This window comes from Brassica oleracea, chromosome C2 (genome assembly GCF_000695525.1).
Source record: "Brassica oleracea var. oleracea cultivar TO1000 chromosome C2, BOL, whole genome shotgun sequence".
Taxonomy (NCBI): Eukaryota; Viridiplantae; Streptophyta; class Magnoliopsida; order Brassicales; family Brassicaceae; genus Brassica; species Brassica oleracea.
The window spans coordinates 51,248,464-51,262,079 of record NC_027749.1 but is presented as its reverse complement, the minus strand read 5'-3'; the positions used below and the strand labels follow the sequence as shown (position 1 = coordinate 51,262,079).

At 33.9% G+C, this 13,616-nt stretch overlaps 1 protein-coding gene across 3 annotated transcripts; it reads right to left on the bottom strand.

Moving 5' to 3' along the window:
* Window positions 1-1,151: 1,151 nt before the first annotated feature.
* On the bottom strand, window positions 1,152-3,720 carry LOC106325472 (NAC domain-containing protein 101-like). Of its 3 annotated transcripts, none has more exons than XM_013763523.1 (3): window positions 3,577-3,720; window positions 2,838-3,021; window positions 1,152-2,713 (listed from the first exon to the last, which is right to left on the bottom strand). In XM_013763523.1, the coding sequence occupies exons 2-3, from the start codon at window positions 2,995-2,997 to the stop codon at window positions 1,770-1,772; spliced, it is 1,104 nt and encodes a 367-aa protein (XP_013618977.1). In that variant the 5' UTR covers window positions 2,998-3,021; window positions 3,577-3,720; the 3' UTR covers window positions 1,152-1,769. The 3 variants fall into 3 exon arrangements, with proteins under 3 accessions (XP_013618977.1, XP_013618979.1, XP_013618978.1); XM_013763525.1 differs by lacking the exon at window positions 3,577-3,720 and adding an exon at window positions 3,547-3,572; XM_013763524.1 differs by lacking the exon at window positions 3,577-3,720 and having other exon boundaries at window positions 2,838-3,096.
* Between the last annotated feature and the right edge of the window lie 9,896 nt (window positions 3,721-13,616).

Sequence of the window (13,616 nt, the reverse complement as noted above, 5' to 3'; positions counted from 1 at the left end):
CGGTCGGTCGCTACGAGCGAGACGCTCGGTCGCTACGTAGCGACCGAGCGGGACGTGTGCTCAGTCGCTGTGTAGCGACCGAGCTTGGCTCGAGCTCGGTCGGTACGTAGCGACCATGCGACCTTTTTTGGGTTTTCTCCAATGTCTCGTGTTTCTTCCGCATGACTTTTCGTAAGAATAATTTTTTTCCGAAGATTTACTTTTCATAAAAACGTTCATGCCGATTTTTACGGATTTTCAGACATTGATTCCGTCGGGACCGATTTTGACCCCAACATCAAGAAATAAAATAAATATATCAAAAAATATTTGATTATAATTACTTTTCTAATTAAAATGATTTTAAAATATATGTTTTTTGAAAAATAGAAGAACGAACAACAACAAATTTAAAGGACGAGCAATATTACTACCGGGGACTCCCCGCACACATTAATTAACCTCGGAAACTCCAACGGAGCCCAACGGCTACTTTCTCCAAACGGCTACTTCTCAGTTTGTAACGGCTCTCCGCTTTCAAAATTTCCCTTTATAATCTGTGAGAGAGAGAGAGAGAACTTCAGTCCACATCAAAGTAGCTACACATACATGGCCACCTTATCTCTCTCTCTCCACCGCATTTACGGAGAACGTTGGCGACGGCTAGTGAAGTAAGCTTTTAATTACTTCTTTGACGATGAAGACAAGATGATGAGGTATCGCAAGTCAAAGGTGCCTTTTGGTGAGGTACATTTATCCACTTTTCTTTTTACAGAATTTTATAAAACCATGATTTATACAAACTGTCTTTTTTTTTTGTCAAAGTTTTATTTTCGAAACATTTAAAAGTTTTAAGGGGAAATGATTGATTACTCGACTGATAAAGGAAGAAGCTTATGTGTAACTAGTGGAAACAAAATAGAACATGTCTCCTGTCGTTGAGATCGTTAGAGATGATAATGTTTCATTTGCCTCTTGACACTTACCATCACTTTGTTATTCTAAATCAAATCTTGTAATAAATTGTTTCCCCTTCCGTATATATATTTATATTTTTTTTTTTTTATAATCGATCTTGAAATAAAGAGTTTTTCCCTCTCGTATTTCCATAAAGATACCTTCTTACTGTTATTTTATTGTTCGTCGATTATTTTGCGTGTTTTAATTTCTTGTTGTGTTTTTTTTTGCCTTCGATAATTGGTGGAGCGGATGAGAAGTCTGCTAGTGGGGGAAAGATGCAACAGAGAGATACAGCAACCATCTTCCACGGACGTTTTATATGCCAGACAGACAGTACGATCCGCAAAGAAATTGTAGAGGGAGTGACTCAGATTGTACAGATGCTTGAAACAGAAAAAGAGTGATGGAACTCTTCTTCTATTTTGTTGTGTCTGCTGAGCCTCTTTTGTTTGCTTTTAGTGTCTTGAGAATGTTTTATCAGTTTATATGTAATCCGTTTGTTCCCAAACTTGTAGACCTGTTTCTCAAATTGATTTTGTTTAGATTATGCTTGTATCCTTATTTTGATACTTGTTGTGTTCTTGAGTTTCTTGAAAGATGACTTTTTTTTTTGGTGTGTTATATATAACGTAAGTGTAGAACCATATTTAGAAATAGTTTTATATATTTCACAAAACTAAAGAAAGTTACACCGGGTGATAAGATAAATTAACAAATTTCATATAAAATTATAATTAGTAACCGTTATATGTAATTATAATAAGCATATGAGCCTTAATTAATTATATAGAGAGAGGCATTCGGATTCACACACGTTTGAGGATGGATCTTTAGGTGTTTGTATTTTGAGGCCAAGAGTAGAAGGAACATGGAGAAGAAGAGGAAGATGCATTCATTGAAGCTATTGTTGCTTGCTCTTCAGAGAGATGATGATGGAAGGTTTCATTGGAAGAATTATCAGATGGATCTTTAATGTTAACTTCTTCCTCTTCATGGCTCATGATTAGCTGAGAAGCAACTAACTTGTCAAGAGTTTGCCAATCCATCATATGGTCATTATGATCATCACTGAGTAGTAATCCTGATTGATGATGATGATGATCAGTATTTGTGTTCATCATAATCATATTATCATTAGTAATAAAATGACCATGATTATCATCATTAGTAATAATGTGACCATCATCATCATCATTAGTAATAATATTTCCATGATCTTCTTCATCATCTCCTTGCATTAGTGTAGTTGGTGTTGCGTTGATTGTGCTGAGTACAACACCATATGGGTCATTATCATTATGATGTAATGATGATGATGAGCCTTGGAACATTCTTGGACTCTCTAGGTCAGGAAGATGGTAGTAACTACCATTAGCTACATCCATTTGATGTGTGAACCAATTTGATTCTTGTCCTGATGATCCCATCATTGTTCTTGGATTGTTGTAACTCATTGTGGTAAGTTTCTTCTTAAAAGCACGACAAACCACCCATCCTTCCTCATGAGGTGGTCCATTTTCATCGGTTTCAAGACGATACTCGTGCATTATCCAATCGGATTTCTGACCATTTGGAGCCCGACCTTTGTAAAACACAAGAGTCTTCCTCATCCCGACAAGCTCTTGCTTCGAGTATATGGCCTTGTCTCGACCCGTTGCTTTCCAAAATCCGGAGCCCGTTGCTCTATTGGTTCGCGTCCCTGTTGGATACTTCTTGTCCTTGTGGCTAAAGAAATACCATTCCCTCTCTTCTCTTGTCCCTCTTCCACATAACTCTGTATATTAAAAAAAACATTATCGCCTATAAGGTGTGACTTAGTGACTTACTATCTAATGACTAGTATATATAAAGTGATTTAGCTAGTGACATCGAAATTAAATTTTGGAATGTATACAAACCTTGGATGTCCCATGGCTCGATTTTGTAAAGATCAACATCTTTGATAACATCAACTTGCATTCCTGGAAATGCAACTTTCTTCTTTAGATAATAGTCAACGAGTTCTTCATCGGTCGGATGGAATCGATAACCCGGAGGAATGTGTGTGAGACTTTCCATTTGATCCTTTTATTATTATATTTTCTGCAATTTGTAATCTATCATCAGTGGTATGTAAAATACAAGTAAGACTACATAGAGATGTATCTTTAATTTTCCATACACATATCATTAAACTATTTGATCCATTTCATTATGAATTTTCTTTGTAATTATGACAAGTTTACAACGTTACGTTTGAATACTCATATAATTTCTCGACTGAACAAATTTATATGCATAAATGTTTTTTTTGAAAAAACAAGAATCATGATATGCATGGTTTTAAACTCGTAGTTAATCAACTTTCCATAATCTAAGTGAATGAACGTATTATTACTTCCCAACTTTTTCATTTGTGCACTATATTTGATTATATTGTTATTATAAAGGAGAAAAGAATATAGTGAACAACATTGTAAAAAAGTTTAATGTGTGAATTAAGTATACAGATACTTTCCGACAGCAAAAAGAGAGAAATACAATGTAATCGTCTCGTCCTTTAAATATGAAAAAGAAGATAGTTGTACTTATATAACATATTGTAACATCACGAAATCTAGAACTTACAGATGGTTCTATGTACTGAAACAAACTTACTTGAATCTTCTTCCTGAACATGCAATTTTTTAAAAAATATGAGATTTTTCTTTTCTTCTCTTGGTTTGTCGTAGATTTTAGACAAAGAGACAAAAGCGTTTTGTCTTGTTTATGTTGAGATTATGAGAGACTTGAGAGTATTCCGATAATGGCGGATTCTCTAGACTTGTATGTATACATATTTATAGGCATATAAATGTAAACAGAGACAAAAACTCTAATGATGCAAAAGGAAATGTCCTTTTAATTTTAGTTTATGTGTTTTTTTCCCACACTTTATTAACAGAAGATTCTATTCAGATTTTGGGGGTCTTTTAATCATAACAAAGCTATCACTGTCTTCCTCTCATCTACCTGAAGTGTTGCATAAGTTTTCACTTTCTATGTGTGTGTAATAGAGAAGTAATGTGATCTTTTAGAACTATCTCTACCAACTATTGAATGCGACGTTTTTCAAATAAACTAGTTCCATTTAATTGTATGAACAAATTAATTACTCGAGGCTCAGCGTTTGGTGGTGGTACGTTCATCGCGATCGCAATACACTTTTCATGGTTCGGGTGACGGGGAGATCATCACACTTTTTGTGTTAACTCCATCCGCCTCTTCACCCGTGGTGTTACTCAAGTATCACACTACACTCTTGGATTGAACTAAACAATCTCTACTTTTTGTGTTAACGCTGATCGTCACATATATAACACAATATAATATTTGTCGCTCATGAAGGTTGATAGATTCGTTTTGGTGACATTTATGCGCATGTTCTTCTGAAACCTTTAATAAGACAATGTGCATGTTGTTTTGAGTATATTCTCCTCTTAGTTAGTCTTGATGGATAGCAATGTTTTTTATGAACATACCTCGATTTACCCTTTTAAAACTTTCTTTACTAATTGATTTAGTTAGCACTTACGTATAAAACTCAAAAATACTTAATCAACTGTCTAGAAAAGTCGATTAACTAAATTTCAGAAGTTAGTAGGATATTTTTTTTTAAGTCAATTTATATTTTTTGGTAAGCTTGAACTTAAATTATATGATATTTTTACACCATATGAAGTACTGTATTTTACATTCCGTAAATAAAATAATTTTTTAATATCTGAAATTATAAAGGGGGAAAGTGGAAAAAATATTGTTTGGCACCAAAAGAAAACAGTAAGATAAATAAAGAAATTCAGTAATAAAATAACGTGGCGTGACATGAGTGGTTGGTTACGTAATAACACAGGGAACATCATCGCGGTGAAAAAGCTGCTTATCGCCTTCGGTGCTGGCCCCACTTTACTTACATTGGTCCCCACAAAAGTTCTCGTTTTTTCTCGTTCCACCCCTTTAACTTACATCCAAATTCCCGATTTAGTTTACATTTTAAAATTTCGTTCATTACACACTACATGCAACATTTTTTTTGTTACATGCAATTTTAGTTTACATTTTAAAATTCGTTCATTACACACTACATGCAACATTTTTTTTGTTAACATGCAACTTTCAACATAAGTTACGATGATAAATCCTCAGATTTATGACAACATACACTTTCAGTATGCCTAACTAAACTTAACTCCGTTTTTTTGTAGTATATCAAAGAGGTTATACGTTCAGATATTAGTAGATTATGCTCTAATAAAGCAAGGATAGAGCAATTAAAGGACCATATTGATCATTAGATTCTATAGTGAAATATATTATGACCTAATGCTAGACCTTATGTTTATGTCCCTTTTCTCATTTTATTTTTTTACGGCATTTTTCCTTTTCTCCTATGCCTGTGAAATAGCTACTATTAATATATGAAAATAAAGTAAGAGATTTGTTCTTAAGCAGGACGCTTCTATCTCCAACTCTCCACTTGCAGACACTATGATTATTCCTGCAAATTCTATATCATTTAGTATTGTCTACATATATATAAATAAACACTTTATGTTCGTGAGTAATACGTACGTATATGGGTGGTATTTTTTATACTGCACAGCAGCATATATCAAATCTTTGAACGTGCACCTCTTTAACAATCTTTTATAAGCCTTCATACAGTTAGATATTTTTCTATAGTGCAAACGAAGTTAAGATAATATAGCTTAAATTATATATAAATGAGCGACATGAATTTGTAATTTATTGCTTTATATAAGTAATCTTTTGGACTGTGTCAATATTCACATTCAAAGAGTGTGTGATGTAATGTTGATAGAATATCTGTATGGAACATACATCTGATTATGATAGAAATAATCCCAAACGTGCACTTTCCAGTAGTTTTTACTAGCATACCATTTCGCACTCGAGAAAGAACATTTCATTGCACACGATCAACCAGTACGGTTGATTGCATTTGTCCAAAATCAACATTTACATTTCAAAATCAAAATTTAATATTCTGATTTATATCATTGGAGATGGGACCCACAAACCGACTGTAGTGAGTACTTTGGTAAGTTTTACATTCAGGAAACTGAGAAAGTGACAGTTAAATACAAACCAAACCATCATATCGCACGTTTCTTTTTCCCTAAACCGAACTTGAAGATCGATCGGTTAAACTGGTCTGATCCTAGTATACCTTGTGCTTGAAGCCGCTGGGCTGGTCCCACTTGCAAGTATATGATTGGACTGCTGAAACGGGCGTGGTCCTAGCCACTGTCAAGTCAGGCATCGCCAACTAACCACCGTGCTTTCCGGTCTAATAAGTGGGCCTTAGTGGACACGCTATCATTTTATGGGGATCAAAGTAATGGACTACACGTGATACTCGTGGGAGAGAGTGTGTACTAATTTTTCTGTATATACACTGATCCATATTTCATTGGACGATACCTCACATAGATGAACATGACACATGTATGAATTTGCATTTGTTGCAAGATATACTATAATGCAACTATTTTCTTTATTTTCTCCTTTCATTTCATCATGTGTTTCTCTAGTGGTCTGAGTGTAGAAAAAAAAAAAAATAGAACATGTTTTAATTTGTTAAGGATCAAAGCGATACTATGTTTGGTAATGGTTATTAACTTGTTATTTTGCAGAAGGATTTATTATATTGTTTGGTGAACTCGTTTGAACAATCTAACGATTATTATAAGACCAGGAAAGTGGAAAGTAGATTGATTTCCACTTGGTTTGGACTTTGGAGTAAACTCGTTAAATTATAAAAATGCTTGAAAGTCTAATTAATTAGTGTATACAGTTATAAGTACACACTCGAAAGAAAATCAAAAGAATAAGAGAAAAAATGATGAGGTGCGAATTTGTATAATTTCTTGAAAAATGATTGGTTGATTGTGGAGTTGCAGAATTCATTCCTCCACCAAAATGTATTCATGGTCATATAAGCCCATGGGCGAATCCAGACCATTGAAGTAATGGGTGCACTATTGATGGTAAAAAGATAAAAATGCATTAGACAAGCATCGAACCTGTGAAACCAAGGGTGCACAAGCTTCCTTTTACCATAAGAGCTAACGAAACTTTGATGTATTACCTTATAAAATTTCGGATTTTGATATAATCGTGGGTGCACGTGCCCACACACCCTAAGCCCTGGCTTCGGCCTATAAGGGTATGCCGAAAAAAGTACAAAGCATAGGGCACATTATAGTTTAATTTCATCTTATTAAAGAAAATGTTAAAATATCTTATTATATAACAGAAAATAGATCTTCAAGAGTGTGTTAGAGTACGCATGATTGACCCTTTATTCTAGTGTATTGATTAACTCTTTTGTTGCAATACAATGTTGGCATGATATTACTTACTGATTTTTATTCGATAATCATGTTATTGTCATGCATCAAATAACATAAATGAAGAAATTATTGCAGCATTTTCGTAAACGGTGAAATGTTCTTCTTTTATTTGCAACCATTAAACCAATCAAAGTTTCTGTCTTGAAGTACAAGAGAGTTAGATCCTACACTAAAAGTATAAAAGAATCACCCGTGCGCAAGAGTGGTAAACAATATAATTATCCCTTAAAATAAGCTCAAGTGTAAATAATTACCAAAAATAATGATACCTTATGTTAGTGCTATATATATTCGCACTTTGTAAATACGTTTCCTCCACAACTTGTCAACGTTCCCACCTAATGCTAAATTATTATCCAGAACTCCTTATTTTTCTTATTGACTCTTGTTTTAGAGTCACCTAAAATGCTTAACAATAATGATAATTATAGCTATTAATCATACTAGGGCTGCTCCCGAGCTACGCCCGGGTTGTTTTCTATGAAAATGCTAAGTAAAATATCATATTTGATCCGTGTACTCACGGATTATGTGTAATATTTTTTTGTCTAAATTATGTTTAATGTAAATAGTGTTAAGATTAAAATAATCATCGAATTTTGAAAAAAGAAAAAAAAATAAACGATGGCTATTATACCATTTTCTTTTAGTTTAATTGATCAACTTTTGAGGGATGAAATTGAAATGTTCAGCATTGTTTTCATGTAGGTAAATTTAGTTTTTTCATCCGTGTAAAGCTTGCTCGTCTAATCATTAGTTAAAGAAAATTATTATTATCTTTTCTTCTCGTATGGAGATAATATTTACGACAGACAGTTTTGTTGACAAAACAATAAGACTTTGGTTTTATAAAATAGTAATTTACGCAATCCTATAAGAGCACTTCCAGAAGTAGTTTTTTTTTTAAATGGAGTTCTTAAGTTACATATTAATGTATGTATATATAATAATTATTATTTAATTAATTCTATACTAAAATTCTTGGAAATCCAATCAATAATATGTTAAATAATATATTATTGGTTTTGTTTCCGAGAATTTTAATATACTTTTATATACATACACCAATATATAACTTAATAACTGCATGGTAAAAACCCACCATCAAAGTTGCTCTAAGGTTCGTCGTAAGCATAATGCTTCTTAAAAAATTTAAGATGGGTTCATTGGTATAAGTCTAAGCGTATCTTAAGTTAATTATTATTACATGTTTCAAGAAAAAATTCAGCGTACAATATAAAGTTGAATTAGTATAGAACATATTTGTAACCAAGAAAGCAAAAACAGTAACCATAGCAATGTAAAATACTTTCAGAAGTTGGCACTTAATAAATGACAGTCAAATTCTGGACAACATTATAAATGACCCGTAGTTAGATGTACTAGAGATTTTTTCCGCGTTTCGCGCGGATTGTGTCTTATAAATTTATTTTATTTAAAATATTATTTTTTCCGCGTTTCGCGCGGAAAGTTTTATCTCTTTTTAAATTCAAATCACAGAAAAAATATCAAAAAATCAGTATAGATGAGTTTTTTGAGCTTTTAAATCAACACTGAAAATTACATGAATCAGATAACAACAGTTTTATAAACAACTGGATAAAATTTGACCGAGCCAAAGATTTTTACACAATATGTTCTTTCTTCTTCAAATTGCGAAGAGCCTATAGGCACAAAAAAAAAATCATAATTTTTGTTTTCACTTATATAACATTTTTTCTCCTTTACACACGGAGTTTATTACACTGCTATAAGCAATGGAGAACTCTATTCATATAAGATTCACATCTATGCATTTTGACAAAGAAGAATTTTAGCCATCTTTAGTTTCGGAATTGACCAACTTCAGTCATATACACTATATTTTTTCTATGATTCAAATCTTACAATTTTAATATATGTGCAGATTTCCATGTGAAAAAGCACGCACGCCATCTATCATTCAACCTATTACTTTTTCCAAAGTAAACACTATAATCCTCGTTTGGTTAGCTCCACAAACTAATCTCTTTGGATCAGTTTACTAAAAAAATATGGATACTAATGTCAGAAAAGAATATAAACACTATCAACAATAAATATTGGCACAAGACTATTTGGTTCAAGGAACATATTCCACGTAATGCGTTTATATCATGGCTGGCTTTGCGGAGAAGACTGCCAACCAAGGATCGCTTGAGGCGTTGGGGGTTAAATGTCTTCGGAACGTGCGTCCTTTGTAATCTGGAAATAGAGACTCACCATCATCTCTTCTTTGAGTGCTCTTTCTCTCGCTTGATATAGGAGCCTTTTGCTGCTGAAGTTTGGATTTCTCCTCAGGCTGCTGTTACAATATAACTATACTATATAGTTATTGGAATATATATATTTCTCTAATTTGCTTTTCTGTTTTAAACTTTGAGATTGTGAAATCGTTGGTAGAAGCAAAGTCATCAGGTTTCTCTGATGTCTTGTTCCTAGATGCTGCAACTGGGAGAAACATCGAAGAGGCGTCTGCATGCTTCATTGTCAAGGTGCATTTACATATGATTGACAGGATCGCAACCTTTTAAAGTTCCTCTGCATCAAGTCATTCATTAGTAATGACTATGTGTCTTCACCGGGGATAATGTGTTGAATATCATCACTTTGGTGTCTTCTATATTTTAGGTTTTATTGTTTCATTATCCTAGTTTCTATTTAGTCCTAATTTCTACTGATTTCTCAAATAATCACATGTATTATTCTTTTCATGTCGAATTTGTTGATTTTCCGCTCTTACCACATTGCGATATCTATCAATGTCATGGACTGTTATAGTTGATTCCCCTCTCAAATGGAAAGATTTATTTGATTTCCAGCTATCTAGTGTAGGAGAAGGCACGACTTTGTCATTTGAGATATTCATGATTATTCATGTCGAGCAGTTAACATTTAAAGCACTTGGAAGAAGTTTTAGAAAGAGAGAAACTCACTATCCATATTAAAGCAATAAGCATGAACACAAACTATAAAAAAAGGTACAAAGAGAACGTAACCAGGAACATTTGGAGATGTTCAAAAATACATGCAAGGTTTATTACTTTCTACTATATGAATGGTGATTGAGACTGCATAAATATGTTAGAAAACAACATGGGGAAACAACTAAAGCTTAAAAGAGAACACTGACTTTATAGCTCATCATTCTTTGGAAAATAGCTCAAGTTGTTTAAACGCCCTGATGATAACACTTAGTCAAGGCTTGGTGAGATGAATATCAGAAGCGCCTCTTGCAGCATCTGTAGTGGGAGCAACAGCGATACCAATATTGGCTCTCTTCAAACCAGGAGCATCCATAACCAGTCATCCTACAATATATATGCTTCAATTCTTGCAACTTCTTCACAATCTCGTACTTTTGCTCTGGCTGAAACATAAACCAAAACATCGCTGTAGAGAGAGAGAGAGATCATGTTCATGAACAAAAAAAACTCTTCTTAACCAACCTGGGAAGACAGCAGCAAAGGCATCAGCATTCTCAATCAACTGTTCAACGGGAACATCAGCTAGGCTTTCGTCTTTGTGATTACTAAATAGAGAAGCTGATGCTGATGGATACATGTTTGATCCCATACCAAGCCTATGTCGAGTCTATTTGGCAATAGCAAGTTGATCCCCTATAAGAAAACCAATACTACATAAGATTAAAGCCAAAAATAGAAGTAAATAGACAGATATTAACCAGTCATCTTTATGTTTATACTGTATTACAATATCATGTCTTGGAGGATCAAACCAAGGCAACACACCAACGAATTCACATGGACCACTATCATCAAAAGAAAAAGATTTTAAAGGTTAAATCATTAAAGATAAGAAACAATACTAAAACTTGAAGTGCAGTAAAACAAAATCAGTTCGTAGGTACCTGCTCTGGAGCAGGGAAGAAGTGAATCTCTCTGATACCAACCCTTATCTCTTTGTCAGCAAGTATTCTAAATTTCCAACCATAACAGCATCGATAGCATCTTGTTTTTTCAATGCTTTTGAGACTACATAAAATTACAATATGAAACAGAGCTTATAACCAATTAAAACAACACAAATATATCCTTGAAAATTAACTGAATATAAAATACATCAATTTTTCTGAAAGAACAAAAAAAATTGAGACTCAGTCTCACACGATCAATCTGATGTGTTGTCAATGTGGTCTTTCCTTCTCGGTCTGCTCAAATCACTGTAATAATTCTCTAGGGCGGTGGACTTTTCTTGGCAACATCAGAAATAAAAGGCAAACCTTTTACCTTAATACTGGCGGGATCCCTTTCCTAATCAACCTATTCAACATGATCGGAGAAATTAGAGAGCAGGAGATAAGTATCAGAAGCTATACACTGATACGACTCTAGATTAGCTTTATTGTATCTTCTTGTGTAACAAACTAATCCAACACTGATACGACTGGATCAAACCTTAAACCCATGGATTAACGTTTCGACCAACTGCAAGTAATAGTCAAACAGTACATATGAGTGACATGAGCTTCAATTTAATTGAGAATATATTATTATAAGTTAGTCCAGTTTTTCGTTATGGGTTCTGGTGTTTGAAAAAAAAAATTGTTTCTAAAGAAAAAAAGATTGTTATTGGTTCTTACCTTTGTCCCTATTTGAGATCGTTTCCCTTTAATTTCCTTTCTTGAAGCTTTGGTATTGCCGATTGTGTTGAATCTGCAAAAAAAAAACTAACTCTTGAGTGGCGTTAGTGATTAAATGTGGATCCGTCGTATTCATAATCTGATCGGAGAATGCAAAGCAGTGTCGTAGCAGGAGACTGCAGACTCGAGGAAGAAAGAAAAACTCATGGTTTAAGAGACTATGATAAGCTGATTTAAAGCTTCAGGAGACAATACCATTAAGTCCTAAAGAATCTTGATCGGCAGACGTTTTGGGAAGAGAGAACGTCTAAAACTTTCTTCTTGTTGATCAACTGAATCTTGATCGACAGATGAAAAAAAGCCCAAACCTAAACCAAACGAAGCCCACACACCTAAGTCCATTCTAAACAAATTTTGAGCCCATACGCGAAAATGAAATGTTCTGATTGGTTGAATATTTTTGATGACATGGCATGCCTAGATTTTGAGGAAATCCCCCTGTTAGTTCTGTGATGACTACGAAATTAGAGCAAATAAAGGCCATGAATGAATGATTGTACTTCATTTAATATGAAATCGATTGTATTACATTTTTAAAACTAGACAGTTTATATAATATTCACACAGACTTGATAAGACGTAGAAACTAGTAACATAAATTTGTAGGGAAATATTGAAAAAGTATAGTTGGGCCTATTGTAATGTCATGGTTTATGGCTTTAGTGTTGTAAGGAGATTGTTTAAAGGGTTATGCGGTCATGTTCACTTGGATGAAGCAGTTGTGATGCTAAATACGCTGTGTGAGATGACGAGAATGCCTCTGCCTATTAAAACCATATAAGTCCTGAAGCAGAGTCTCTGTTTGATCATATGGAAGCTGACGGTTACTTTGTAGATAAGGTCATGTACACTTGTTTCATAAAAGAATATTGCAAGGACAACAATATGACAATGGCAATGCGGCAAGGACAACAAAATGACAATGGCAATGCGGCTCTGATGAGATTGCTTATATGATTATAATTTATGTGTATGCGAGAAACACAAGAATTGTTGAAGCAACTGATTTAGTTGAAGAAATAGTCAAACATTAGAGCATGATTATTGGAAGGTTCTTAGGATGTAGTTCTTAGGGCAACATTATCGGTAAAGGATCTTAATTTTTTTTTTTTTTCAGATTAAAAAAAAAATAATAATAATAGAAACGAACCAATCGCGGGCCGCCACATGTCAGTGGGGCCCGCGAACAGTACAAGGACCAAGCCAAAACGCCTTTTATTTAACGACTTCTCCTCCTCGGTTTTGGTGTTTTTGTGGGTTCCCTCCCCTTAAGGACCAAATTTTGTGCCCGATAATGTTGCATTTAGCGGAATATAAGAACCCGTCTCTTAACTTTTAACTACAAAAGCTAAGAACCAGCTCTTAAAACTCTTATTTAAAAACCGGTTCTTAGCTTTTTTAGTTAAAAGTTAACAGACGGGTTCTTATATTCCGATAATAACCTCACCCTAAGAACTCCCCAATAATAATGTTCTTATGTTCGGCCTAGCTCTTTCACTACACGGTATCGATCAAGCAAATAGGTTTGTGAAGACCGTATGATCGAGAAAGGATGTCAAATGTTATATACTTCCCTCATTGGTCATTTCTTGAAGAAGGGA

Coding starts and splice junctions, on each gene's coding strand:
- LOC106325472 (XM_013763523.1), bottom strand. CDS start 2,997: ATGGAAAGTCTCACACACATTCCTCCGGGTTATCGATTCCATCCGACC. Junction 2,714..2,837: donor CGAGCCATGGGACATCCAAG/GTTTGTATACAT, acceptor TTTAATATACAG/AGTTATGTGGAAGAGGGACA.